The sequence below is a fragment of the Antedon mediterranea genome, chromosome 11, assembly GCF_964355755.1.
Source record: "Antedon mediterranea chromosome 11, ecAntMedi1.1, whole genome shotgun sequence".
Classification (NCBI taxonomy): domain Eukaryota; kingdom Metazoa; phylum Echinodermata; class Crinoidea; order Comatulida; family Antedonidae; genus Antedon; species Antedon mediterranea.
The window spans coordinates 14,004,289-14,032,040 of NC_092680.1; the positions used below are offsets into that span (position 1 = coordinate 14,004,289).

Sequence of the window (27,752 nt, forward strand, 5' to 3'; positions counted from 1 at the left end):
ATTTATTATTTAATGTGGAGTAAATATTCACAGTCTTAACATCTTTTTATTTGCTATTTTATAATATAGAACTCAAAATGTAATAAGTTTATCTTGTCTTTTAATATGTCAATTTAAACGGATATATAGTATTAAATTTTACCTAAATCATTTATAATAATATGAATGCATGTACGCAATTGTAGATATTATTTAATACTACTATACAGAATAAAATAAAGGTACAGTATGATAAAAAATAATAATCTGCTGTGTGGGGCTAAAGGTAGGTGCGCACATAGCAAAGCATGAGCCTTTCTGCTGTGTGGGGCTAAAGGTAGGTGCGCATATAGCAAAGCATGAGCCTTTCTGCTGTGTGGGGCTAAAGGTAGGTGTGCATATAGCAAAGCATGAGCCTTTCTGCTGTGTGGGGCTAAAGGTAGGTGCGCATATAGCAAAGCATGAGCCTTTCTGCTGTGTGGGGCTAAAGGTAGGTGTGCATATAGCAAAGCATGAGCCTTTCTGCTGTGTGGGGCTAAAGGTAGGTGTGCATATAGCAAAGCATGAGCCTTTCTGCTGTGTGGGGCTAAAGGTAGGTGTGCATATAGCAAAGCATGAGCCTTTCTGCTGTGTGGGGCTAAAGGTAGGTGTGCATATAGCAAAGCATGAGCCTTTCTGCTGTGTGGGGCTAAAGGTAGGTGTGCATATAGCAAAGCATGAGCCTTTCTGCTGTGTGGGGCTAAAGGTAGGTGTGCATATAGCAAAGCATGAGCCTTTCTGCTGTGTGGGGCTAAAGGTAGGTGTGCACATAGCAAAGCATAAGCCTTTCCCGTTGCCTCACTGAATTAAATTACTGTATTTATATATTATGCATAAAGTACATATTAACATAGTTTTTTTTTTTTCAATCATAGTTTCATTTTATTGTGTTTTCTCAATTTGGTCATCTTGATGTGGTGGTGATGATGAGGATAGTTCCAAAACTAGTGATCAAATGATGTGATAATAAGAAAAATTGATGATAATGGAAACAACAATCCTGATGGAGATGACAGGATAATGATAATGATTATCATCATGAAGATAACAAAAGAATGGCATTGATGAAAATTATTATGGTTTTACATAATAATCACAATGCCTGATGATAATGATATAATCAAGAAATATTAAAGGATTAGCAATGGAAAAAGAATTTGACAATTTTTTATACCTGACCGATGGTAATCTGCCGTGTTTGTCTTGAAAGTTAAGTAATGCAATGGTTGCCAAGTGATCCATGTTTGGATCTTTTAAGAAGTCTAACATCATGACACTCGGTTTGAGAACCTGCTGGGCCAACGATTCCTATTAAAAAATGATTCAATTCTTTGAACAACTTACGCATTTCAAAACTGACATTTATGTTGAAAGCATACTATAATTTGATCTACGGTATTTGTCATATTAGACATATATGTAAAAACAGAATTTAATTTAACTGAGTAACTTTGATTGATTATAAGAGCTTACAGGTATTTTAACTTATTTTATTAACAATTGTGAAATATAATTAAAGTTTTAAGTACAAATACTATTTCCGTTTCTATGACATTAATTTTTTTTTGGATCCTAGGAAATTTTGTGAAGGAAGGCAACAACTAATACACTAAAAAATACATCTTATTTCTCTTAAAAAGTAGTAATTGAGTATTTTTAAAAGTACAGTATTAATTGTTTTTTTTTTATTGAAGCAAACATTTAAGAGGATTGTATCAGGAATCAGGAAGAGAAAACAACTTTTAATCGAGTGAACCTTTGAGACTTTGTGTGACCTTTAACACAAAATCATGGAGTTATGCAATGAGCACTGGAATCGGAATATATACCATTAGATAGAACAAATCAATTGCTGGATGAATTGTACTTGACAGCACGAATCATTAAAATATATGCTTTCTAAACTAAAGATTAAATAGAATGTGTAATCATCATCAAGTGAACCTCTTTACACTGTGCCAGAGTCAGGACTTAAATCAAAACTCTGGCATTTGAAAGTGATAAAATCGGTCCTTTAAAATCGGTTACAAAATATTTTCTAGTGGATCATGATGAGTTCACATGGGCTTACTTTTATTCTCCAGACACAATAATATATTTTAATTTATCATTTCTATTTCATAGTGTTATACATTTCTTTATTTATGAAAAAAAATATTATGAACAAAAATTGTAATGCTGGCTTTACCAGCCAGGACCGGGGTAACTGACTACTTGTCTCGAAAGACATACTAGGTTCACAAGCAATTATACTGGACCAACAGTTTGTAGCCCTTATCCAAGATGCCTTGTTCTACCACCAAAACCATAGAGCGATTGAGCCTCAAACCCTTGCCAATGTTATGGTTATGGATTACGGGTCCACTGCCTGAACCATTCGGCCACTCACTCACTCTTCCACTGTCTTATCTGTTCAGCCACTCACTCACATACATGAGTTTCACCAACTGGAGATGCTTAGCGCTTTAGGTATAGGTATTAGTTAATGCCTGCACACACATTGATACTTACAAATTTCCTTTTAACTGGTATTTTGACTTGACAGGCTATTCCTCCATCTGTATGAGGTTGATATTCATTCCCGCTGGTATCACATATACTGTATGCATATGGGGTAATCACTGAAAATCAATATTTAATCAACAGTTGCATTACAACAATGTTTTGGGGGTGGGGATGAGTAGTGAAGCTTTATGTAGGAAAACTTTACTGTACATATACATAGTAGGTAAAAATAAACATACAGACTCCTGACGCCAGTCTGAGATATTTGTGAAAATCTAAATATAGATATATAAGAAATACATTGCAATGTATTGATTTTTGCACTATTTTTTATCTATCTGTCTGCGTAATTATGATTATGCTTAGGTTTGCTGGTCTAGTCTTCCTAATATTTTTTTTAACATTTCATTATTCTTTCTCACTGGGTAAGAGTTCAAACCAAATAGTAATGGTAAGATGGTCAGTTGGTTGTACATGAGAATGAAATAAATTAAAGCTGTCTTCCCGGCATAGCCGCCAACAAGATCGGAAGCAGCAGATTAGTTTACAACAGAGAAGGTGTTTTATTATACAAATAATAAATGTTTACGAGTTGGATGGTAAGAATATTTCATGATTTGACAAACTGACTACTCTATTTTTAACGAGAATAAAAATAAAATATTCTCAACGAATACAAACCATTCATTATTTGTTTTGTAATACACCTACTTCTATTCAAAGAGGACTGCTCCAAATACGCGAAAAAATAATGCTATCAGTCAACAGCGTCACATGGTAACAATTTTCAGTTTACAGAAATCTGAACATGCATTAGGTATTTATGGTATGGTAGGTATGATATAAAAACAAATAATGAATATAATATTTCATTCATATTTGTATACCAATCCATTATGTAAATCTCCACCACAATTCAAGGCTATAGGCTTAGCCAGAGCATGTATGCTATTTTAAACAACAACATGACACTGAGCTTGCATTGTCAAGATAGGAACATTACTTTGATCTTATGTCGGGACATAATACCAATTGTACTGTTTTGTAGCAACATATAAACTCTTTGTGATCTCCAGAGCTCAGAATCCTGTTGTTAGATTGCCATTGGTTTAATATCCTACCTTTTATCTGATGCATTTCTCCATTCAGTTTCTCCATACCATTCACTTCTTTAAAAGTGATGTAATCCTAATATCCTACCTTTTATCTGATGCATTTCTCCATTCAGTTTCTCCATACCATTCACTTCTTTAAAAGTGATGTAATCCTAATATCCTACCTTTTATCTGATGCATTTCTCCATTCAGTTTCTCCATACCATTCACTTCTTTAAAAGTGATGTAATCCCCATCATCAAATTTATGCATACGGTTGTCAAGGCAAGTAACGACACCAGGATTTTCCTGTAAAACAAAAAACACAATTTAAAAATTGGATGTTTAAAATCAATTTATTCTATTTTATTGTTTTTCTAATTTCACTTTATTTTTAAACAAAGATTTTACCTCATAAACTTATGCAATTTACTCATAGAGCAGAAGGGCCTGTTTTTTCTGCAAAAAATTAACCGCCAGGACCAATTGCATTTTGGGTAATTCTAATGATTTTTGTCAACAGCCACCCACTGATTTAACCGGTTATTTCGGAGCACAAATTGAGCAAAAACTTGTTATTTTTAATCTATTTTAAAATAAACGGTTAATTTTTTAGTTATGCAGAAGAAACAGACCATAAGATATAATAAACAAAATTCAATTGAATTTTATTCCAGTAAACAATTTTTTACTTGCCGAATATTTAAAAACAGATTCCCTGCAATTTATGACAGTTTGCATTATATACATCACTTTTAAAACATAAAACTTAAATTTACGTTTGGTTAATTATGATAAAAAGAGAAAACCAATGTAACATTCTCTACTTTACCTAGCCGCTTATCAATGCCTTGGCTAATTTGTATGCTCTAAACCTAGCCTGGGTAACAACAAAATCTTGTTAAACATACTATTGGCAGACTAGCAAAACATGTTTTAGGAGTCTAATCTAATTGCCACTTAGTTAATTCTAAAACTGCAATGTTAGCATTAAATATTCATAGACAAAAGTTTAGCAATGTAGAGGAATTTTAAGTTAATGCAAAGACTAGGTGATAATTAATCTGTGTGCATTCTGCATTCTCCAGGACATCACTGGGCTATTTTGCCCATTTATCTATTTATATATTAATATCAACATACCAATTCCTTAAAATATAACATTATACAAAATAGTATGATCCAATTCATATTTTAATACATTTACAGAACTAGAAAATCAAGGTCATTTATTGAAATAAGTAACAAGTAATAATACTGATATAGGCCGTCAGAATTCAACAACAGCATTGCTATATTTTTAAAACTTGAATGAAATGTATATCTCTTTTGAAAATGGCTCAGACTCCTTAAGTCCAGAATATAATTGTCACTTTAAAATGTGTAAATATCATTTCATTTAAATGAGATCTTTCAATTTATACTTTTTTTTCAGTGGTTAGATGTTACCACAGAATAATATCTTTCCTATGTCCGCTTTTGTGCCCTTCATGTCTACTTGATATCCTTACTTTAAAGCACCTGCAAGTGCTTACAAAAAAAACCTCATAACCACAATAATGTGTTTACAAGGAACTGCAAATATTCTGACTGTAGGATTTATGTAGTTTTTTCATCATGAGGGTTTAGTTTTATGTACGATAACATAACAGGCTTGCCTTTTTGCTAGACCTATTATCATATAAACAATCATTCCACATGAATATGGTTAATAATTTACGCAAAGTATTGGATCCAATTTATTCTATTATTGGTGCCATTTGAAGAATTTTGTAAATTAAATGTTTAGCAAGTTGGAAATTTAACTACATACATGTATATAATTTAATCTTTAATACATGATCATAAAAATCTATAAATTAAGTAGGCCCTGCTAAATCACAAAATCTTAAAAGTTAATTCACTATAGGACCCTAAGGATCAATCATACCTCATTTGCCTAACTCAGAGTTTTTACTTTATCATGAGATCGTAAACTACCCAGAGCACAAACCTCTATGTTAGTTCCAATACTTTAAGTAATATAAATGAAGATGATAAACATTTATTTTTTCTTTGTAAAGAAGCAAACAAATATGCATTTTATAATTTTATATAACATTGCAATTGGTTGGTGACATTTTCATGTTGATCATACTTTTTCTATTGGTGTTTTGTGTATAAAGAAGGCATACTTTAAATTATTTACACACACAGGTGAGCCAACACCGACATTTTGTATGGTGTAATCAATAATCTGATTATTGAATAAAGAGCTTTTTAAAAATTTAAAAATTGTTTCGTTTCAGTACAACTTTATTTGACAATGTCGGACACAAGCCAATTTGAAACTATAAAATTATTGAAATTGTTCATGCATAATAAATAGTTTTTTTTTACTTGGGAACTTCGGATGTTCCTTAAAATTAAATTACAATGAGATTGTCTTTAAATGGACAATAACAAACACTGCTACAAACTGCCCTACTTATCATAACTTGTTATTGAATCAAATTTGGCAATGAAACATATTTATTGTAAACATCACATTTAACATATTTTTCTTTTTCTAAGAATTGTATTTTGAGACAAAATATAACTACTGTATTGTTTTGAAGAATAAAAACATATGCTTTGAAAAACATATTTATTAATAATTTTAGAGTATCGGTACTTTTTAATAGATAATTAAGATAATTAATCAACTCTTTCATGCACCCTTGTTTCCTTTGGCTTTGACTGGATAATGATACTGAATTTCTTTATTGTCCATAAAATATGAAAATACATTTGAATTTTTCTGATATTATGATTGCACCTACTAATATTAAGTAATAAATTGTCATATTAAAAAAATGTTATTTGTTGGTATGCATGTCTTCAACACTAAGTGAATTTGACACAGTCAAGTCCTACACATTAACAGAAAGTGACATTACAATAGAGAACATGTAGGCTAAGCAAATGAACTTAATGTTATAACTTTAAAAGACAAACATTTGGCTAATTTATGACTTACAGTATCAACTCTTGGAGGCTGCACATTTTTATTTCTTTGCTTTAAAAAAGCCAATAGCCTTGAAAATGTGCTCACTAAAAACACACCTATATTGATGTTAATGTTAATGTTGTTCGACTTATAAAGCGCGTATACAATCAAAAGATTGTCCCAAAGCGCTGAGAGAAAAAACAGAAAGAAATTACAAAGGAAAAAAATGGGTTTTTGTAATAAATTACCATTCCCTAACATATAGAGTAACATAGTATTTACATGAACATTCTAGAATAAGATGTTTTGATTTAATAAACCATGTATAATTAATAAGAACAATCAAGAACATTCCAGAAGTGCTATTAATAGAAACTGTAATCATGTAATAATGAGAAGTATAAAGAATGATCTAGAAGGATAGGAGCATCTTGTATATAAAGGGTTGTAAACTATTGTAAGGTTGTTGGATTAGAGGTTGGATGTTATATTGTAAAGTCATTGTGAAGCTGTTGTTTAAAGTGCTTACTGGATTGTTAAAAGTTGAAGTTGATTGAAATTAAAGCTTTGTTTTGAGTTATTTTACAACTTTGTGGATTTTGTGTGTATACTTTTATGTCACAAGGGAGTTCCTAAAGTATTTTCAACCGCTCGGAAACATACGTGAGAGGAGTTCGTGACATAATTTGGTGGCAGCGGTGTTCAGCCTAATTTGGTGGCAGCGGTTATTTCGATCTACTGTTCGACTTAACTGTGTATTTATCTACGGTTGTGATATTTTGTGGTAGCAGTTTGATCTACTGTATTTTGCCATAGATTGGTGGCTGTTTTAGGATCAACTGTACTTTATTGATATTTTGTGAAAGCGGTACTTACGATACTGTGATATTTTACGGAAGCCGCGGTGCTACGTTTTGTTTAATCGTAAGTACACAAACATTGTTTTAAGAACAGTACATTATTTATTTGGAACAGTAGACTTGTGAACGTCTCGGTAACTACGATTAACTAGTAACAAGACCCTCATCCAGATTTAAAATATGGCTGATAAACAATCAACAACAATATCCGGTAAAGTGTACAGCAGTACAGACTTTTTAGTGTTGTTAATGAAGCAACAAATACAACAACAGAGTCTTCTGATGCAGCAGATGATGGATAACCAAGAACGTTTACATCGGGAAGATATTGAAAGGAAAGAAGGTTTATGTCGGGAAGATATGACGGTCTGTAAGGACGGAATTTTATTTAGGCATGTTTTTACTAAACACCGGACAGAACCCATAGAGAAATTAGTGGTTTTATATCATTGCAGTAATAGTGTTTTGAAATTTTCACATGATATTTCATTGAAAGAGTATTGTAAAGCCTCAAAGTATAAAACTAAATTTAAGGCCCCAATGATTCCTATGTCAGTAATTGTTAGTCAACCATTCCGACAAATTTACATGAATATTGTTGGTTCATTATTAGTAATTATTAATAATTATGTTCTATGTTATTATGGTGTAATTAAGTTTGATAGACTAGGAGTGGGTTAAATTTTGACACGTCCGTGTATACTTGCCCCTCAAAACTCCAAGAAAGAGTTTTGAGCTCAGAAAGAGGGGGGAGTGTAATAAATTACCATTCCCTAACATATAGAGTAACATAGTATTTACATGAACATTCTAGAATAAGATGTTTTGATTTAATAAACCATGTATAATTAATAAGAACAATCAAGAACATTCCAGAAGTGCTATTAATAGAAACTGTAATCATGTAATAATGAGAAGTATAAAGAATGATCTAGAAGGATAGGAGCATCTTGTATATAAAGGGTTGTAAACTATTGTAAGGTTGTTGGATTAGAGGTTGGATTAGAGGTTGGATTAGAGGTTGGATGTTATATTGTAAAGTCATTGTGAAGCTGTTGTTTAAAGTGCTTACTGGATTGTTAAAAGTTGAAGTTGATTGAAATTAAAGCTTTGTTTTGAGTTATTTTACAACTTTGTGGATTTTGTGTGTATACTTTTATGTCACAAGGGAGTTCCTAAAGTATTTTCAACCGCTCGGAAACATACGTGAGAGGAGTTCGTGACAGTTTTTAAGAGTGTTTTGAAAACTATGATAGAGGATGTATTTTCAGGAAGATTGTTCCACAGTTTAGGAGCTGCAACTGCAAAGGCTCGATCACCATAGGTCTTAAGGCGGTTGGGTGGAACAAAAAGTGCAGATAGATTTAGTGGGTGACCTAACCGTGATGTTATGAGTGCATGGACAATTTTAATAAGCGAGGAGTTGGTTAAGGATTTGCCAATTGAACTTATGTTACTAGTAGGTGGTAGGTAACAGATAGAGAGATTGTCACATAGATCTGGACAAGGGACTTAGTTTAAATGTACATCCTCCTCAATACCCTGAATAAATGTTTCTAAAGCGGGACAACGATATTAGGTGGATTCCAGGAACTTTTTGGTTTAAATTTGTTAACGTTGAGTGGTGTTGCTGTCTGAATCAGCAAAAAATTCACCTAATCTTTATCTTCTGGAGAAAGACTCCATATCCAAAAATAGTGGTTGTGCAGAATTTAAGTCCTCGGTTAAGAAGTTTTTTCTTTCCTTCGGATTTCAACAATTAATTTCAACAACCGAATCAGAGGTGTTGCATGATTCTTGTTATAAGTCTGAAAGAACCTTCTGCAGGGTTTCCTATAAGCCTTGAAATCATCCGAAAGGTAGAGTCACTTGTGTTGAAATGACTAAGTCTGCAGGTAGACCAAATTTTTGATAATAACACAATTTAATGAGGGTGATCCATCCAGCAATCGCTGATCATTAGGGACCCTCAGAGGTTCACAAGACAAACATATACACAAGATGCTCTACATAAACAAAGTCTTATTACAAGTCAACTCCCTACTGGAACATTTCCTTTGATTGCTTACGACAATTATTGGCGATAATCCTGAAGTGAATTTCAACGTCAACCTCTTTGAGGATTTTGCGGACGGGTTGGGGTATCCGAATGTTTAGAACGATGTTAAAGAAAAGTACATACATGGTGACAATACCGTACACATTTCTTAAAAAGGCGATGTAGAATAATAAAGTTATCCAAAGTACCCTCCAGGATTACAGCAAAGTCAAATCAAAATTGATACAAAGAGCTGAAAAATTGACAATGCTGTGGGTGTGCAGTGACTGGATCTCAATGGAGAAAAAAGAGATAAAGTAAAACAGCCAGAAAAGTTAGCAGAGCTTTTGGGCAACACTAGCCCTTCAGTGCAAGTGAAGTACTTGGACAAAGTTAAATATGACAAACACTGCCTTAGTAGTAATAAATAAAAAGAATCTAATCAATTGAAATAACATAAATACTGGCTTTACAACACTACTGACATTGAATGGGACGCGCCGGATGGCGACGAAACTGCAGCAATAAAGTTTATTGTATAGGCGGCGAACGAATACGCTAGCTGATTAACTGTAAAAAAAACCTATCCCCATCTCAGTCTATGCAGTCTTCGAATAAAAATGGATTGAATTTCTGTTATGAGTCACTGCACTGTTTTTTGCTAGGCACTAAGTTATTACGCGTGAGGGAATTGACACTTGGAAGTAAGATTGGAATGTTTCATTCATCGCCAAGCAATACATTTGTAAAAACATATATTAAATCTATTAAAAATAAGGTTTTTTAAATAAAGTCTGTTTGTCTTCAACATTATGATGCTGTACTGGAGCTGTTGAACCGGTTTTCAGCTATTAAAAACAATTATCGTAGAAGGAGATAGGTAAATGCGAAGCATGCTTGTACTATTGTGTGCAGGTATTTTTAGCTTCTTAAGTTTTGTGGAAAATGGGAAATGCTTAAAATGTCCTGAAACGTGTAGAAAATTGATTAGAAATTGATTTTGAGCATTTTTAACTTTAACGAAAATACCAAGATTAAAAATTTTGCTAATGATACAGGAAGATGACGCTTGACATGAAGCATCCGTGTGTCCAAGTTTCATTCGAATTTATAGTCAATTTAAGAATTTCAGAAAATCGCGCATAGTTACACTACCAAAGTTTGTTGCACAACTACATATATGTGCATCTGCTGGCCAAGTTACGACACAAAATAACTGCTATTGCCGTTATAGAGATCTGCTATGGACAAAAAATGAGCAGAAAAAATGAAATCTTTGCCAATAACAATAGGCTATAGATCGCTCTATAGAGAGCGATAGCCTAATTATTGTTAATTAAGATTGCCTAGAATCTGCAGTAATTTTTTTAAATAAAGGTGTCCCCTCTTTTGGTGAGTATTTAAGAAAAATCTGTCTTTTCATTGTTACAGAGAATGTCTGCTAGCAAAAATGAAATTATAAAGTACATTATGGTATCATCATTTAAATTATCCAGGCTTTATTACAAAATGAAGATGATCTGATACCAGTATCTTTTTTAAATATATCTTTAAATTTAAAAAATTAGAAAAGAAATTGAAGTTTCTTTCAAATGACATTATTACATTACCTTTGATATTGAGGCAACAAATGATTGTTTGGCCTCCTCACCATTCAAGTCAGCAACTTCAAATTCATCGCCAAAATCACAGAATGCATAGCTAAAAACACCGTATACATCTCCTGAAATAAACTACAAGAACAAACAAAAATATCACTTTGCAACAAAAATATTATTCATACTTGATCAAAAATTATTTATTATATGTAGAAAAATAGGGTAAGTACTACGAATAAACCCAAAATAACTACATAAATGTCTCTAAAGCTTTGTGTGATGTGCCGAATGGTTGTCATTATGAGCATCACATTTTTTGTCACATAAAGTTTAATAGTGTAGACAGAGCTTTGTCTCTGCTGTAACAAATAAATTGAAATTTAAACTTGTGTATATCGTATATATATATATAGATATTGCTATTATACTATTACATAAAATCTAAATAAAATGCTATATATAACTTCTTTTCCCTAGCTGACACTTTATGTTATGTATGGTATGCAATATATTTTGACTTCATCACTACACTTGACTGCTATGCCAACTACATTTTTTATGCAAACGAAATGAATAAAATAAAATATATTATCATATTTTGTTGTTGTACTTGGTTAAAAGTTCTTTATAGCGTGCAATACTTTCCATGAAATTCATTGTAATAGAAAAAAAGTATCGCAAAATTTCACGCATATTACTTGTGCAATGGGGAATCCGAGATCCGGGAAGTTCATGAATTATTATAGTAATTTGCAAAAACACATGATAGGAAACATCTCATAAATCGATTTAAATACTTTAATTGGCTTGGATCATTTGAGGTATTGTTGAATCTCTGTTTATAATTGAATAAGAATTGGGCAAGTGAATAAAGATTGGTTGACTAAATGACAATAGGGACTTTTAGATTTTCATCTTGACTTCAACTGCTACCCTATTATGTCATGTTTATGATATGCTCATGCGCTAGGCGCGTCCACTGGCAAATTTGAGCGCTTGTTCAGTGGCATGAGTACCAGTGGACGTATGACGTCATAATAATGCAAAAGTTTACCCAAAACCATGGCCGATTTTCTTGCGCTGATTTCTGAGAATGTAGTAAAGATTTTCAGTCAAATTATATTTGCAAACTGTGATTATTGATTTACATTGGTTATTTTAAATAAAGCTTTTAATAATACAGGTTATGGTCTGGGTCTTATCGCTAGGAAGCTAGCCTTTGTTCAGGAAATTAAGGACCTCGGCTAGGCCTAAGCCTGTGTACTTCAACCGGCCCAGTGCGGTGGAATAGCACCACGGATGAGCGCTACTATTAAGGTTACAAGGTCAGATCCCAAGGTAATTCACAGGAACGAAACTCAAAATTGTGAAATGAGGTTTTAGTTGTGGATAAATATTTAAATTTCTTATTTTACTGGTGAGTACAAGATGCTGGTTAGCGTTATTATATCTTCATGGGAAAATTAAGTTAATTAACCTTTAAACTATGGATGCAATATTACATTTTTATCTAAACATATGTTATGCTTCTTATCTTTTTTTTATTAGTTATTCAGTTTTTATTTGAACAAGTTGCAATATATCATTTTATGTTGCACATTCATTAATTAATATGCTTATTTCTGTTTCACATCTTTACATATTAATGTTTAAGAAACTAATTTGGCAGGATAGTGATAGTTGATTGGATCAATTCTACATCTAAGGACATTTTGATATTATCATACAGTAATAATATAAGGTTTAATTCCATCATTTTACATGAAAAGTATTCCAAATTAATTCGGTCTGTGTTTATACCCCATACCACAGTGTGTTGCATTTAGCATATTACCGTCATAGTACATGGCAACTCAAATGACCCTTGTAAAAAATTGTTATTAATTGATTAAATTATAAATTACTACCGCATTCTCATGTCTTGGGTCGCTATCGATAGGTTCCCGAGTGGTGAACAGTCACTAAAATCCGGAATCTATCAAGAATGACCCACGACAAGCCGCTCTCGATAAGCTGTCATTAGGGTCGGCTCCTGAAAGCGACTGCAGATGACATTTTGTTTGTGATAGCCAATCAGATACTAGCTTTCTTTTGGGTCAAATAATTACATGGACGTATGTCAATAAATAAAGAGACTAGAGAAACTAAACAGCATTATAGACCCAAAAAAATTACTGCAGTTAATATTGAAAATCCCTGTAAAAGGACTCTACACCCAGTATGTACACATGCTTTGTGCCGGTGCAGTTATTGCCCTGTTTTCTTTCCCTGGCCATCGAGCCAGTTAGTTTGTGCGGATGAACATTTTGCGTATTTATATTATAATATTCTGTCTACAGTTTGAGGACTCTTTTCGACCCCATCTTGCTGAAAACCCAATCGGCTCTTGCACAACTAATCACTCATGATTGATTAGACATGTGAAGTTTTCTGGTTAAATCTGGTGGAATGTGAATGATTGGCTGGCTTGCATGCTGGATATTCTCTTGATTTCACACATGTGTTTGTACTATACATCTTGATTCTATATTTGGATGTAGTACTGTATTTGCTATTTTTCTTGTGCATTCAAGTGTACAATCTGGATTACAATCATTTAGGATGAGTTGCTTAAGATTGTATCCTTAACCTTGAACTTTGCATATAAGAAACTACTTGCAAAATTATTTTTATCTTAAAATCAATGCTTGCCTATACTGTAAATTGAAAATGTTTTCCTTTGTTAACATGGGTCTTACTAAACACCACATGCGGCATGTTCTTTAGGACCAAAATCCATGGCGGACAACCCATAAGTTGTATTTCACTATCTCAGCATTTGTTTGCAGAAATAGCCAAAGTCTAAAATCTAACACACAGGGCTATGGTTTGGACTTTCAAATTTGGAATCAATTAAGGTTTTTAAAACCATATTTAATATATTTTTATGCATTTTTTTAAAGGACCCATTTCTATAGACAAGAAAATACTATTCTTTCAAAATAAGGTGTCAAAACCGTGTTATCCCAGAGGACACAGAACTTCATAGCTACATTGCATATGAATACCGTATAGTTCCTAATAAACGCCCCCGGGGCATTGCATTTTCTAAAAAGGAAAAGGGGGGGGGGGGGGGCGGCGTTTGTTAGGGGTGAAATGTAAAAATCATAGAGCCTAGGCCTACCCTAAACAAGTTGCTTCAGACGATCAATCAATGTTTTTTTTGGGTGTGCAACAAATAAGTTCACAGGGTACCTCTAAACCCCCTGCTATGCTACTGTGCCTGTGTTAATAGCTGTAATTTTTACTTTTACTTCACCTTTATGTTTCCAAAAAAAAAATTAAAAATCTTGGATTGCTCTTGTGGCAAATGGCCGACGATGCAGCATTCTTCGTTGTCCTTTACAACAGAAACAGCAAGTTTATCTTAGTTTATTGATATCCGCCCTCAACTTGATGAAAAGTTCTAACAACTCGAAAGATCCTTGTATCAATTCCGTGTTGTGTGAATAAACATGCGATTGTCTGATCCTCGTTGTTTTCCTGGTTTTTAAAGACCAGCGATGTATGTTGCCTACACGCCCGAATTACCCTACACGCCCGGTGTAGGCCTCACATGTTTGTCACGCTGTTAGCGTACATTGTTATCACAGTCGCTGAAAAATGTGACTTTCCAGGCTGAAAACCAATTCTGAACGGGAGAATCCTCTGTTTATATAGATTGGGCACTTAGGTGTGTTAATTAGAAAATGAACAAAAAATGTTTATAGGGGCGGGGCGTTTATTAGGAACAATACGGTATTATCAATTTGAGACTAAAATATGTTACCCAAATGGTGTCTATACTCTACCTGTATAGGTGGATTCTGCTTTTGACAAACTCACTGACTTGAATTTGAGACTAAAACAAGTTACCCAAATAGTGTTTACTACCTGTATAGGTGGATTCTGCTTTTGACAAACTTATTGACTTGAATTTGAGATAAAACAAGTTACGCAAACGGTGTTTATAATCTACCTGTATTGGCGGGTTTTGCTTTCGACAAAACTCATTGACTTGAATTTGAGTTGCCAAAGATGTCTCAGTTAGTATGACACATTGGTAGTTGCTTAAGAACGCCAAATTAGAGGTCGCACTGACATTTTCGGTTGATACCTTTACATCAACATTTGGATTAAGTTCAGAGAGAGATGCTACACTAGCTTCTGCCCTGTTGAAAAAAAAAACAGTGTAATTTGGGTTTAGTGAAGAACCATTGACTAAAAAAAATTATTTAAAAAAAAATGTTATACAGTACTGTATTTTAATAAATCTCTCAAATAATGGCAACTCTTCTGCTGAATATTAAAATTTATAATGTTGTTAATAATTGTTATGCAGAAATCAGTACTGCTAAGTATTTGAACTCTTTCACTGTGCAACATTAATTCAACCTGTATGTGCGCAATATTTATGTGCAATAATTAATTGCAAAATAATACTAAATGAGATAATTTTGTAATTATTTTTGTGGTGTGTGGTTGGCAATGAAAGTTTGGTCTACGGTTGGGAGTAAAATAAAAGCTAATTTGCATACAGCTATTTTGGAATTCCTGTTTTTTGTCAATTCAATGATAAAAACTATTTTTCTATAAGACATTCTTAAGAATATGGGTTTCCCTCTGGATTTGATGAAGATATGTATAATAAATAAAAATATTTAAAAAAAATTGAATTATTTTTATCGTTTTACAAGTTGAAATCAAAACTTCAATACGATACTAACACATATAGAGGGCGTATATATTCAATTAAGAAACTATTAGAAACCCTAGTATCAATCTTGTTGAATGATAGGACGACTTTTTAAGTTTTTTATGTTTAAAAATTAAATATAACAAATCACAATAATTTGTAAACCTTTATGAGACATCCAACCAGTTAAAACCAGTTTGGTGTTGACTAACAGTCATTGGAGTCTATTGTAAGTTGAATTTTAACCACAAGAAAAACATTGATTTCACAGTCATACACAACACTAATTATTTGAAAATAATATTTTAATATAATAACAATTTATTACTTTGTTTGACTAAATGTTTGTTTCCTTTTTGTTTGCCGAATAATATGGTGTATTTGCTTGATCTAATAATTTTGCACTATATCATGCATAAAACAGGCATTTCCAGTTGCTTCTGGGCAATTGTTAATTAATGATGATTTTTTGTTTGTTTGATTTTGTATAAAACTGTAATTGAAACAAACAAAAAATATTTACACAGAAGCTTTAGTGTCGGTTACATTAAATGTGACCGTTTATTTTGTCTTCTATATCATGCATATAAACAGGAAAGAGTTAAATTTTACTCTTCCCTGTTTATTATGCACAATATTTTTTGTAAATTTTTTCAAATATTTGTTTTATCAAATGCAACAAAAGCCAAAATGAGGATGAAAAATGAGGAAGAACATAATACAAACTTATCAGTTGACCATTTGAACCAATTACACAAAAAAGGTTTACAATTCAAAATTAACAATCACACGTTATTCCTAATGGTAAACCAAAATTACTCTAATTTTTATCTCATACCAACAAATTTAAGGAGTTGAATATTAAAGATGTATATTAGTCCCTAAAAACATGAAAATGAAGATTAATAAAAGCAGACTTTAAATAGGCCATTTCTCTGTAAAAAAAAAAAATATTTCACTTATAAAAGACAACAGAAACATTACAATTTTAACCAAAAACCATTGTCTGACAGACCATTTAAGTATTTTTTGCTTTAGATTACATTTTTGTAGGTAAATATTTTTTTTAGATCCAGTTTTGGTCAAAGTGAATAACTATATATGTGAAATTAAAATTATTGAATTGAAAAACTATTGAAAAAAATTTTTTTTTTAAAATATTTTGTAAGGGGACAAAATATCTTTAAATAAACAGATTAGCATTCCTGATCTGGATAAGCGATCCTGATCACTATCCAGATCAGACATTCTCATGCAGACTGATCGGTGTAAGCCAGACTTACATGTAGAAACAAATCATTTCCTATTTCATAATATTTGTATTGTAGTTATCCCTTTCACTGCGTATACCCGGTACTACCGGGTATAAACGGACGTCGTTGAAATACGTATACACAGTAATACCGGGTATAGGCAAAACAATGATTTAATCGTATTTGCCTATAATATCTAGCACCCTCTATATTTTTTCGATGAACTTTGCAAGTCATTAAAACATTTTTCCAGCAAAAAAAACCACCCTCTATAGTTGTATTATCGTCTTGAAAATAATGCGCCCTCTATAGTTAATTAATTAATTAATTATAGTATAGTATATATAATAGTATTTCTATCTTGGAAAGTTGTTTTGAGTAGCATAATGGCGGCCATTTTGAAAATAACAAAAATTTACCAGCCCCAATAGGGCAACATCATGTTTATCACAACACACACAAAAAAAATTCTGAAACAATAGTTAGCTTTTGTACTATAATGAATTTTTGGAAACTGTCTTTATTTTCACGATTTTGCCCCAAAACTTTGATTAGTGCATAATTTTTATAAAACAATAAAAATTATTCAATTTAAATATTTTTATTTGTTATACGTATCTTCATCAATATCCAGTTGGAAAAACGTATTCAATAAGAATTTCTTATAGAAAGTATAGTTTTTATCATTGATTCGATAAAAAACATGAAATTTAAAATACCTGTAATGACGTCATCAATATGCAAATTACATTATTTTGTTATACCTAACTGTAGACTAACCCTTACTTAACTGTAGACTAAACCCTTTGTCCATCACACACCACAAAAATAATTACACAATTATCTCAATTAGTATTTTTTTGCAATTTATTAAAATATCATGTTTTTCTTAAATATATATTACGCACAGTGGTGGGAATAATGCTCCGCAATGAAAGGGTTAAGGTCCCAAAAATGATCTTTCAATATGAATGACCTGTATATGAAAACTAGTACATGCAGCACTGAAGTTATTTTCTGAAATGCGCCATATTGGTCTTGTGCTGCAACAGAATAATCCATAAATTTCAATCAATTTGAGTATATTATCTAGCACATTGCAAGCAGGCATTATGTCATCTATAATGTAGATGAGTTAACATTATTTATTATACATATAATATATTATTCATGTTGCATAATTTAATGTCATTCCTTTCCCTTGTTGTGGCCCAAAATGTTGGGTATTTCCATAATTTCAAGAAATGTCATTTAGACATCAATATTTTTAACCAGCACAGCGCAAAATTCTTGTGTTTAATATCTGAACATAATGTGAATTCAAATAGGTTTGACCATCCCCTGTGGCATTAATGTTATATTTGCCAATAGAAAATATAACTATATATTCAAAGATCTCATTGAGATGGTGATGTATGTATGATATAATTTGAAACGAAAGCCATTGCAGATATAAGACATACTCAAACACAATTTTAACATAATATTTAAAAAATTGTACATATTTGGGAATGAATAGAGATTACACAAATTATGCACACATAAATATATAAATATCCAAAGGCAAATTAGTGAAAATAATGACAATGCTATGTGTATCAGTGGCTGGATTTCAATGAAGATACAAAATAAAATAAGCAACTAGATTTGAACGAGAACCATCTTTTAATGTAACATAAAGATAGGAAGTTTAGAAGATAATTATCTAAATAATTACATTAATGAAAATTTTAATAATTTTGGGCACAAAAAGTGATTTGCACTCTATTTTAAACATTAATTTTTAAATTCAATTGGCCATATGATGACTCATGACATCCGGTAGACAACATTTTGATATGAATTCATATCTGCAATTCAACAGCTTCCATAAAAAAAATGTGGGTCATTTTTAAAGAGGCCACATTTTTAGAGGTGCAAGTAGAGTTGAAAATAGAGCAATCAATTTATCAAAGAAAGAAATATTCTCTGCATTCAATAAATGGTAAATCATTGACAAATGCTAGGCCGGGAAGCTAGGCCATTCAAATAGGCAGTGCTCACACTTTAGACACAGAGTAGAGCAGTTATAGATGGCACGCACAACAAGTTGATTTCCGAACAGTCAACAATGTTGTGTGGAAAAAATTCTCAAAATGTTATGTGAAATCTGAATGTGCATTAGAGTGCGTTAATTATCACCATAAGATATTACTTTTTCGTTAGGTAGGGCTAATTCCAAATGACATGTGATGCATAATTGACCAAAAAATTGCAAGAACACAATCAGGTTTGTTATAAAAAAACAAATAATGAATGTTTATATTCATGGAATTGTACAAAATGGTACATTCATTATATGTATAATATTAAATGTGCTCCTATTTAATAAAGTTATTACAGAAAACATATTTGTATTTTCATAGCTTTCAAAAGAGTAACAAGTATTTTTCCAATGTTTTCAAATACCCATACACTTTATGACTTGAGAAGATTCTTTGTATCATAGTGACAAATTAAAAGATAAAAAATACCTATAACTTTATATCATTTAATACATGATTTATTGGAAGCCAATTACATATGTGCTTTGGCCAAAGGATATATTAGCAATTATATGGGGAGCACAATAGGAAATAAGAAATATTCAAGAACCATCATACACAGTACGGTAAATAAACTAGCCAAAATCAATTGCAGAATCTTCTGGTTTAAACATACCCCTGGAACTGTTTCAATAACTTGCGAGCTAGAACTTGATAACTTTAACACCGGTAATATTTGGCAACTGTTGTCAAAGTAGTCTGCATGGATTGACAATCTTGGCAAGATGCCAAATAAAACCATCTTCCGTTATTTCATAAAAAAAACACAACTTCCTCTTCAATATTTTATGGTACGATGATCGCCAATATGTCAATCTTTATAATAAGGTGATTTAGTCATGATAAAGAAAACCAAAATAAAAAAATATTTTTCATTTTTAAATCCACCCTTTTGACTGACATCAGGGTTTAGTTCTTTAAGACAAGATATATATATCGGACAAATAATATCAGTGTACAGCCTAGAAAAAAATAATCAGAGCCTATGTAAACTAACAGTTTAATTTATTATTATGTGCAAAAAAAAAGCGTTATGAAAAAGGAAGAACATGGAAGTAAGGTAATACTCCCTCATCTCTAACCAGGGTTCGAACTGCAGTTATCATCAGTTGAATCCCGGCCAGAAAATCATAATACTATAATAATACTTTGGGGAATAGAAAATGTATGAGGCGGCGTTAATTTAAAGAAGAAAATGGTACATGGTTTAAAAGGTAAATTTGTTTAAATAAAAATATCTATATGCCCGTTTGTAGTAGGAAATCTAAAAGATTTTGTGGGGTATCCAGGGTCTACAAAACTCCATAGAGAGTATTAACAATGTTAAATTTACTCATAACTAGAGAGTAGAAGTATTACTTTTGCTTTCACTAGTAGTGTACAAATGTAAAAGGTCTAAAAGCTGGCAATCAGAATAGATTTTAAATAGTATCCGAGATTATTTTTACTCTTACTTAAAACATAAAATTTATTCAGTTAGGATGGAAGGGATTTGCCACCCTTCACTGAATAGAATGTCTATATCCCCAGCTAGTTTTTTTTTACAGTTTCTAAGTCATCAACCGATGCTTTGAAAATTACCATTTCCTGTCAACTTACGATTGTAATTCAACCAATGTGTTACATATTTCTTCAAAACTACAAGCCAAGTTTAGCTCTTAAAAAAATGATAACATAGGTTAATCTGGAAAATGTTATGGCTTCTACAGTATATATAAATTATGCTTAATTTTGACATAGGCGAGCACAATGGAAAAACTGATATAAAGATCTCCTACCTTACCTACCTTATCTATCTCAGATATACTGCGAAAAGTAGATTTGTTAAGTTACGATATTGTTTCATATTTCTCTCTTAGGAAGATATTATAAAGGGTTTTAGAAAATTTCTTTTTTTCATCGGTAAATTTTCAACCGTCGAGTTGATGTAATCACTTTGCGACTTCCGGGTTTTTGCTAACCCTCCAATATTTGCCGTTGGTGGCAACATACACACTTTGCTTTTTGTATGCAAAATGAAATTATACTGCAAAAAATATGTTCCTCTATTCCCCCTAAATTGCAAGTCTAATATTAGTACCTTTTAATTCCCCTATATTCACTAGTCTATATTAGAATGGAATAAAACCATTTTTTGTCGCCATTTCTGTGAGTGTTGGTACTGTTAACACATAATTATATAATAAACTACTGACAATTGGTTCTCAACCATTTTCACTTATCTTCTTTGATATTCAGAAAAGCATGTGTAGCTTTTTAACATATTTGCCATTAGAGTTCCTGTTGCATCACACCAAATAACTTTTCAAATATATAATTTTTATATCAACTGCATTTTTGGTACTTTAAATCAGTGGGTGATTATTGACGAAAAAAGTTTTTGTTTTGTTTTGTTTTTTATTGTGTTTTAGAAATAGCTTGAAAATTTCAAATTGAAATAGTTCCACCCACAAAATCCTCGACTGATTTGCATGAAACATGTATAAATGTATTTTGACATCATATGTAACGATAGTGGCTACTGATATAAACATTTATTCATGTACGTTTAACCGGTTATTTAAAAATTGTCACGTTTCTTGTGCAAAGAAATTGAGGTCAATTTATCCACACGATTATTATTCAGTTATTTATTCACAGCAGAAACGGGCCCAGAGAGTATGAATGGGCGATGAGTAGATTTAACAATTTTAGATAAAATTGATTGATATTGAGCTGTATGAGCGCCACTAACTCCTAAGGGAAGTGAGGGAGCACACTTGATTGATAATCAAATTCAATAACTGTGTTGCAAGATTTTCTTAAACATTTGAGCACATATCAAGTTAAATTCAAGGGAGATTGTGATGCCGCAAAAAATATTTGATCCATTTATTATGTACTTGTAACACCCATTTTGATGTAAATATATGCCGCTGAATAATTTAAACGTCGAAATATTCAAAGGGTGGCAGCATTCATTCATGGTTTAGAGTGTACAGTATTCTTAAGTTGTGCAGTGTTTTTTAATTAACCATAGAAGACAAGGAATAACCTGGTTTAATGTGTTTAAAGTAATATACTGTATGCATTATTTTTTCAAAATGTAAAAAAAATTGCAGGGAAAGTGTTTTTAAGCATTGGGCCATTTTCGAGAGCTTGTGACATAAGTTGTAAACTTTACCAAGAAAATCTAATGTTAACTTAGCCAAAATATGTACATTAAAAACATCACCCAGTTGGAATGGATAGAATAGAATGGATTTCAAGAGTTTAAACTAATTGGCTCGGTCTTGTTAAATAGATCAACTTTTCAACTCAAAAATTTAAAAAAAAAGAAAATTATCCATTAACTCCACTCATATTAACATTCATTAAATATAAAAATATTTGTATATTCTTGTACAATATGCCCTGTCATGTTAAAATCCTTACTGGCCAATCTAAAAGCTTAAACGTTAAATGTCCACTAAAAATTGGAAACTTTAAAAAAAATTGTTAGGTCTATTTACATCATAAATAAATTGTATTTTGAAACAATGGCAATTATTCGTAAGAATAAGCATTATTTATAAGAAAGGGCAGGACACATTACCATTTGTAAAGAAACATGATACTAATGAATAGAGAAAAACATAACAGGAATTTGGAATCAAATTTGTCGAAATACATACAAAATATAATCAATAGCATTTGTCAGAATTAAAAAAAAGGATGTACGCATGTTTTCTAACATACAGAATGTATTATGTTAATGTTCAACAGTTGTCAATGACTCTAATACATGCAATGCACATGATACTAATTATTTGTTATATATAAAACATGAGGAATTATAAAATGAAGAAAATGGTTGCTACTAAAACTATTAATAAGTTTAACTTTTTATTAGGAAAAGAATTAAATTAATTTTGTTAGGAAAAGAATTGCTAAATACGTGATTATTGACAAGTACTATCTCTTGCCATTTATTCAATAGCGTTTACTAACTCATTTTATGCTCTTTTTTATATCAGTCGGATGTTCCTCTAAAATGAAACCTATAATGGCAAAGCAGTAACGGTAAGCAGAAAATAAAAACATTGAATCTATTATGGTATATCTTATGATCATTTGCACAAAACAGAATATCTGTTGGAAAATATATCAGCTACCATAACCTTTGTCGATTTTGGTTAATCTAGCTAATGAAAATTGATTTGATTAAGGTGTTAGGTTGCTATAATTTATACCAAGAGTTTGTGAATCCTTGACGCTTTTGTTTACGATGAAACAGCATGACTTCCATCATAGTTTTTCGACTGAACTAATAATTTGTGAATATTTTGAAATTTAATTATTATTTTTTTATATCTTTTATAAAAATAACATAGAATATAATATTAATTATATACTAAAATAGTGATTTGTCGTTATTGAGTAGAAAATGGCGAGTTTTTTCAGAGATTATCGACCGGCTACGTGAGGCCCACCTAATCGGCATCGCTACTTCATTTGATTTTAATAAACAATGCCTCATTTTAAAGCTTATTAGTTATCCGCACCTTGGCGGATAACTCCTTGTGATTGTATGAGATCATCATAAACTTTTTTTTCAGTATTATTCTTCTTTCTTTCCACCCTATTTTTGTGCATCTCGTTTCTCTAAAACGTGTAAACATAACAACATCATTATCAGCCTATCGACATTTACATAATGTTGTGCAAAAAAGACTCCATGGAGCTCGACCAACAAGTAATAGTCCACAAAATATTGATAATAAGTATAATTTTAACGTTAATATTGTAGACGCTCCTTAAAAATGATGGACTGCAAGAGTCAACTTTCTGTGGATTAAAAATGGCATGTTTCACACAAAGTTACACGCGCACAGGCATTAAAATTTTAAAATGCGCAAAATTAATTTTTAATCAACTTTCTATGCAAATCATGGTATTTTGCGCATGTCAAAAAGCGTGCGCTCGGAGTATAAAAAACAAATTAGAACATTTCCACAGGGTTCATGGAATGTACATTATCTGATGAGAAAAATTAATAAGTTGTAGCTCTCTTCTAATAGGCCAATGTCGGTTTATCCAGGTAAGCTAGGCACGAAATAGACTAATTATTGTATCTTTATTTTCAAATTATAAATTGTTACTCACTACTGCAGCATACACCACACATCATGTTATACCTAGATAAATTTGGACTAAAATAATAAATTGATAAAATAAATAGAAATCTTCAATATCTCAAGGGCAGGAGAATGTAGAAGAAGCCTATGATAATGAATATCCTCATCATATGCACACCGAATTATAAATAAGAAAAAAAAATTACCTCCATTTCCTAACAATTCACAAGGTGGTTATTTTGTTTAATCTTTCAATAATGCATTTAATATTCCCTAGAAGGATAGATTACAAATGTATGATTGGTCTGGCAAGAAGTATAAAATCCATGAAAATTAAAATACAGTAGAACCTTTCCTCTGGGACACCCTGGGGACACTGCTGGCACACCCTGGGGACACTGCTGGGACACCCTGGAGACACTGCTGGGACACCCTGGGGACACTGCTGGGACACCCTGGGGACACTGCTGGGACACCGCTGGGACACCCTGGGGACACTGCCGGGACACCCTGGGGACACCCTGGGGACACTGCTGGGACACCCTGGAGACACTGCTGGGACACCCTGGAGACACTGCTGGGACACCCTGGAGACACTGCTGGGACACCCTGGGGACACTGCTGGGACACCCTGGGGACACTGCTGGGACACTGCTGGGGACACTGCCGGGACACTGCTGGGGACACTGCCGGGACACCCTGGGGACACTGCTGGGACACCCTGGGGACACTGCTGGGACACCCTGGGGACACTGCTGTGAAAGGAACAAAGAGATAATAAATGTTTTAACACTACTGTACAGCCAACCAATATTTAGAAGAAACTGACTTTGTCCCATTTAATGGCTGTAATATACAGTTTCAAACTTGTAATTGAATTTTACCAACAAAAGTATTGGAATATATTTAGTACTATAGCAACATTAAGAAGAAACACATTTCAACAATCAGCAATCGACATAGTTTGTATAAATCGAAAGCTCTGTAAAAGTAATAAATACATTTTTTAACAGAATAGGGAAGAGATCTAAATTCATGTTGTTTAAAAAAAATTAATACAAGTTTTAGGAATTGAACACGTACCCTGGGATTTGAAAGAAATTGCCAAGCTTTTATACCACTTATTAGTTCAGTCAGCCTGTATTAAAATTTTTTTTCAATATTTGCCATATTCATCCAGAACAAGATTGTTACACTAAAGTGCGCCAATCATCATTCTCCTATCTGCCTGTTAAACATTTCATTATCATGTCTGATAATATGTACAGTAGCTGATATCCTTTCCTTATTACTATGATTTTACTATTGAGAAAAGAATATAAATTGGAAATCTGAAATCCATACACATTTTTTTTTTTAATCTTAGTGTAAAAATATTAGGAAATATGAAATCCATAAAAAAAATATAAAAAGATATCACATAAAAATCTTCTTTTGGTTTGGACTTTTTATGCATCATAAACATAATGATTCCGGTCGTGATTTGAAACAAGGGTGCTGATATGCCGAATGTTAATACATGCTGATATGCCTTGAATGTTAATACATTCTTATATTGTGCTTAAATGCTCAAAGCTTTTAAGTGCTTCACATAATTATCCCAGTCATTTTTAATCAAACATGTATGGAAACATATTTTATGTTGCAAGTGAAAAGCGCAGTTGTTCATTTGAGCTTGCCATGTACCCATTTGTACACATGGGTGGAGAGAGGTAAACATACATAAAGGTGTCTCAGATGCCTAAGGACATAAGCAATGCGACGAGCATTGGACTCAAAATCATGATCTTGCAATCAGAATTCAAACACACTGCACCACACGCTGCCCCCAACCCACACACCCAAAGCGTAATGCATCACAACAAATCTCATAAGATACTGTAGATGCCTTGATCATAACTTTAAATTTAATGTAATCAAAAATATTCTCAATTTCGTATATCTTTGATGTACAAAATACAAATGGAACTTTTCATTATTTAGGATTGCTTGTAAATTGGTATGTTAAATTCTGATTAAACCACTCTACCATAATCATTTTAACATGGCTTTTTGGCCTAAATTCATTAATTAATTAATTAAACATAAAACAAAATGTTACTGCATTTAGTAATTCATCTAAATTAGAATTCCAGAATTTCTATTATTTAGATAATATTTGACACCTCAATGTCAAAAAAAAGTTTTTAATAATGAATACTATATACTACTACATATTATAAAATGGATGAAATTGTTGTGTTAGTATTCTGTACATTATTATTGCAAATAATCAATATGTCTGTCATGGTTGAAAGGGAATATGGAAAGAACTACTTAAGGTATTAATATCACAAAATACTGTTAAACCATATTTAATTTTTTTTTTAATAGTACAGTACATCTCAATTGCAACCATGAGTACACTGGTCTTTAGTGTAACGAAATAAAAACAAAATATGTTGCTATTACAGACTTTGTAATTGTGAAAACATGCATCATTGTTGTTTCAAGGTTTATATTCAAAATTTAATTTATGTATATTTATACAGGATATTCTGAAAATAGTTTAGCACCATTATAATCACCAAATGAAATCTTTAAATACTTTTATGTGACTACAATAAATACAGTTTATTGCACGTATCATCTGATGTGATGACTTTACAAAAATAAACTGGAAATATTTCTTACAAAAAACGCTGCTCGCTTGTTGACGCAACAGTTTTGTCCCTCTGAAAAATATTTTTTATTTCAAATTTGTTTTTGAATGCGTCATTTTATTGTCACATAATAGTTATTCACATTAACCAAACAATTATTTACCTGAAAAAATGTAATTTAAATCAAAAAATATTTAAAGTGTCTCTTTTTATACATGAATAAATATTATTTTTTGTTACAGAAGTGAATAACTTTTGTATTTGAAGTAAAATTCACACTTTAATATGTAATAATTGTGCAATTGAAATTGAAAAATAAAAAATACTGAATTTGTAAATTAAATAATTTAAATAAAAATGATGTCTAAATAATATTACTTTATTATACTACTGTAAACAGACTTAATTTCTCTCATTTTAGTTTATTTTATTGCTAAGGTCAAGCCTGGGGTCACTTCATCAAGCCTAAATATGTGAACAAATTGTATCCTATTACAAACAAAAACTTTGCTATGGACTGTTTTGATCATAGTTCAATGGTTATCTGACAGCGAATTACAGTATTACCGTATATTTCGGTGTATAAGTCGCACCTGTGTATAAGTCGCACCTGTGTATAAGACGCACCCCCTAACTGAGAGTAAAATATCGGTTTTTTTTATATTGTCGATGTATAAGACGCACCTTATATTTCATCAAAATAATGTTTTTTTTAATTGTAATCAATATTATTGGTTATCCGCACTTGGCGGATAACCCCTTGTTATTGTAAGGATCTTTTTTTTTTTTTTGGTTATCCGCACTTGGCGGATAACCCCTTGTTATTGTAAGGATCTTTTTTTTTTTTTGGTTATCCGCAACGAAGTTGCAGGATAACCTCTT

General features: G+C 31.9%; 1 protein-coding gene across 1 annotated transcript in view; it reads right to left on the reverse strand.

Annotated features, from left to right (window-relative positions):
* Positions 1 to 27,752, reverse strand: part of LOC140062154 (ubiquitin-like modifier-activating enzyme 6) — a 62,015-nt gene that overhangs the window by 19,176 nt on the left and 15,087 nt on the right. The window contains exons 6-10 of the mRNA XM_072108222.1: positions 15,079 to 15,271; positions 11,094 to 11,216; positions 3,803 to 3,926; positions 2,530 to 2,639; positions 1,193 to 1,326 (exon numbers count right to left, since the gene is read on the reverse strand). Of these exons, the coding sequence (XP_071964323.1) occupies positions 1,193 to 1,326; positions 2,530 to 2,639; positions 3,803 to 3,926; positions 11,094 to 11,216; positions 15,079 to 15,271 (684 nt within the window). The remainder of the gene's footprint in view (positions 1 to 1,192; positions 1,327 to 2,529; positions 2,640 to 3,802; positions 3,927 to 11,093; positions 11,217 to 15,078; positions 15,272 to 27,752) is intronic.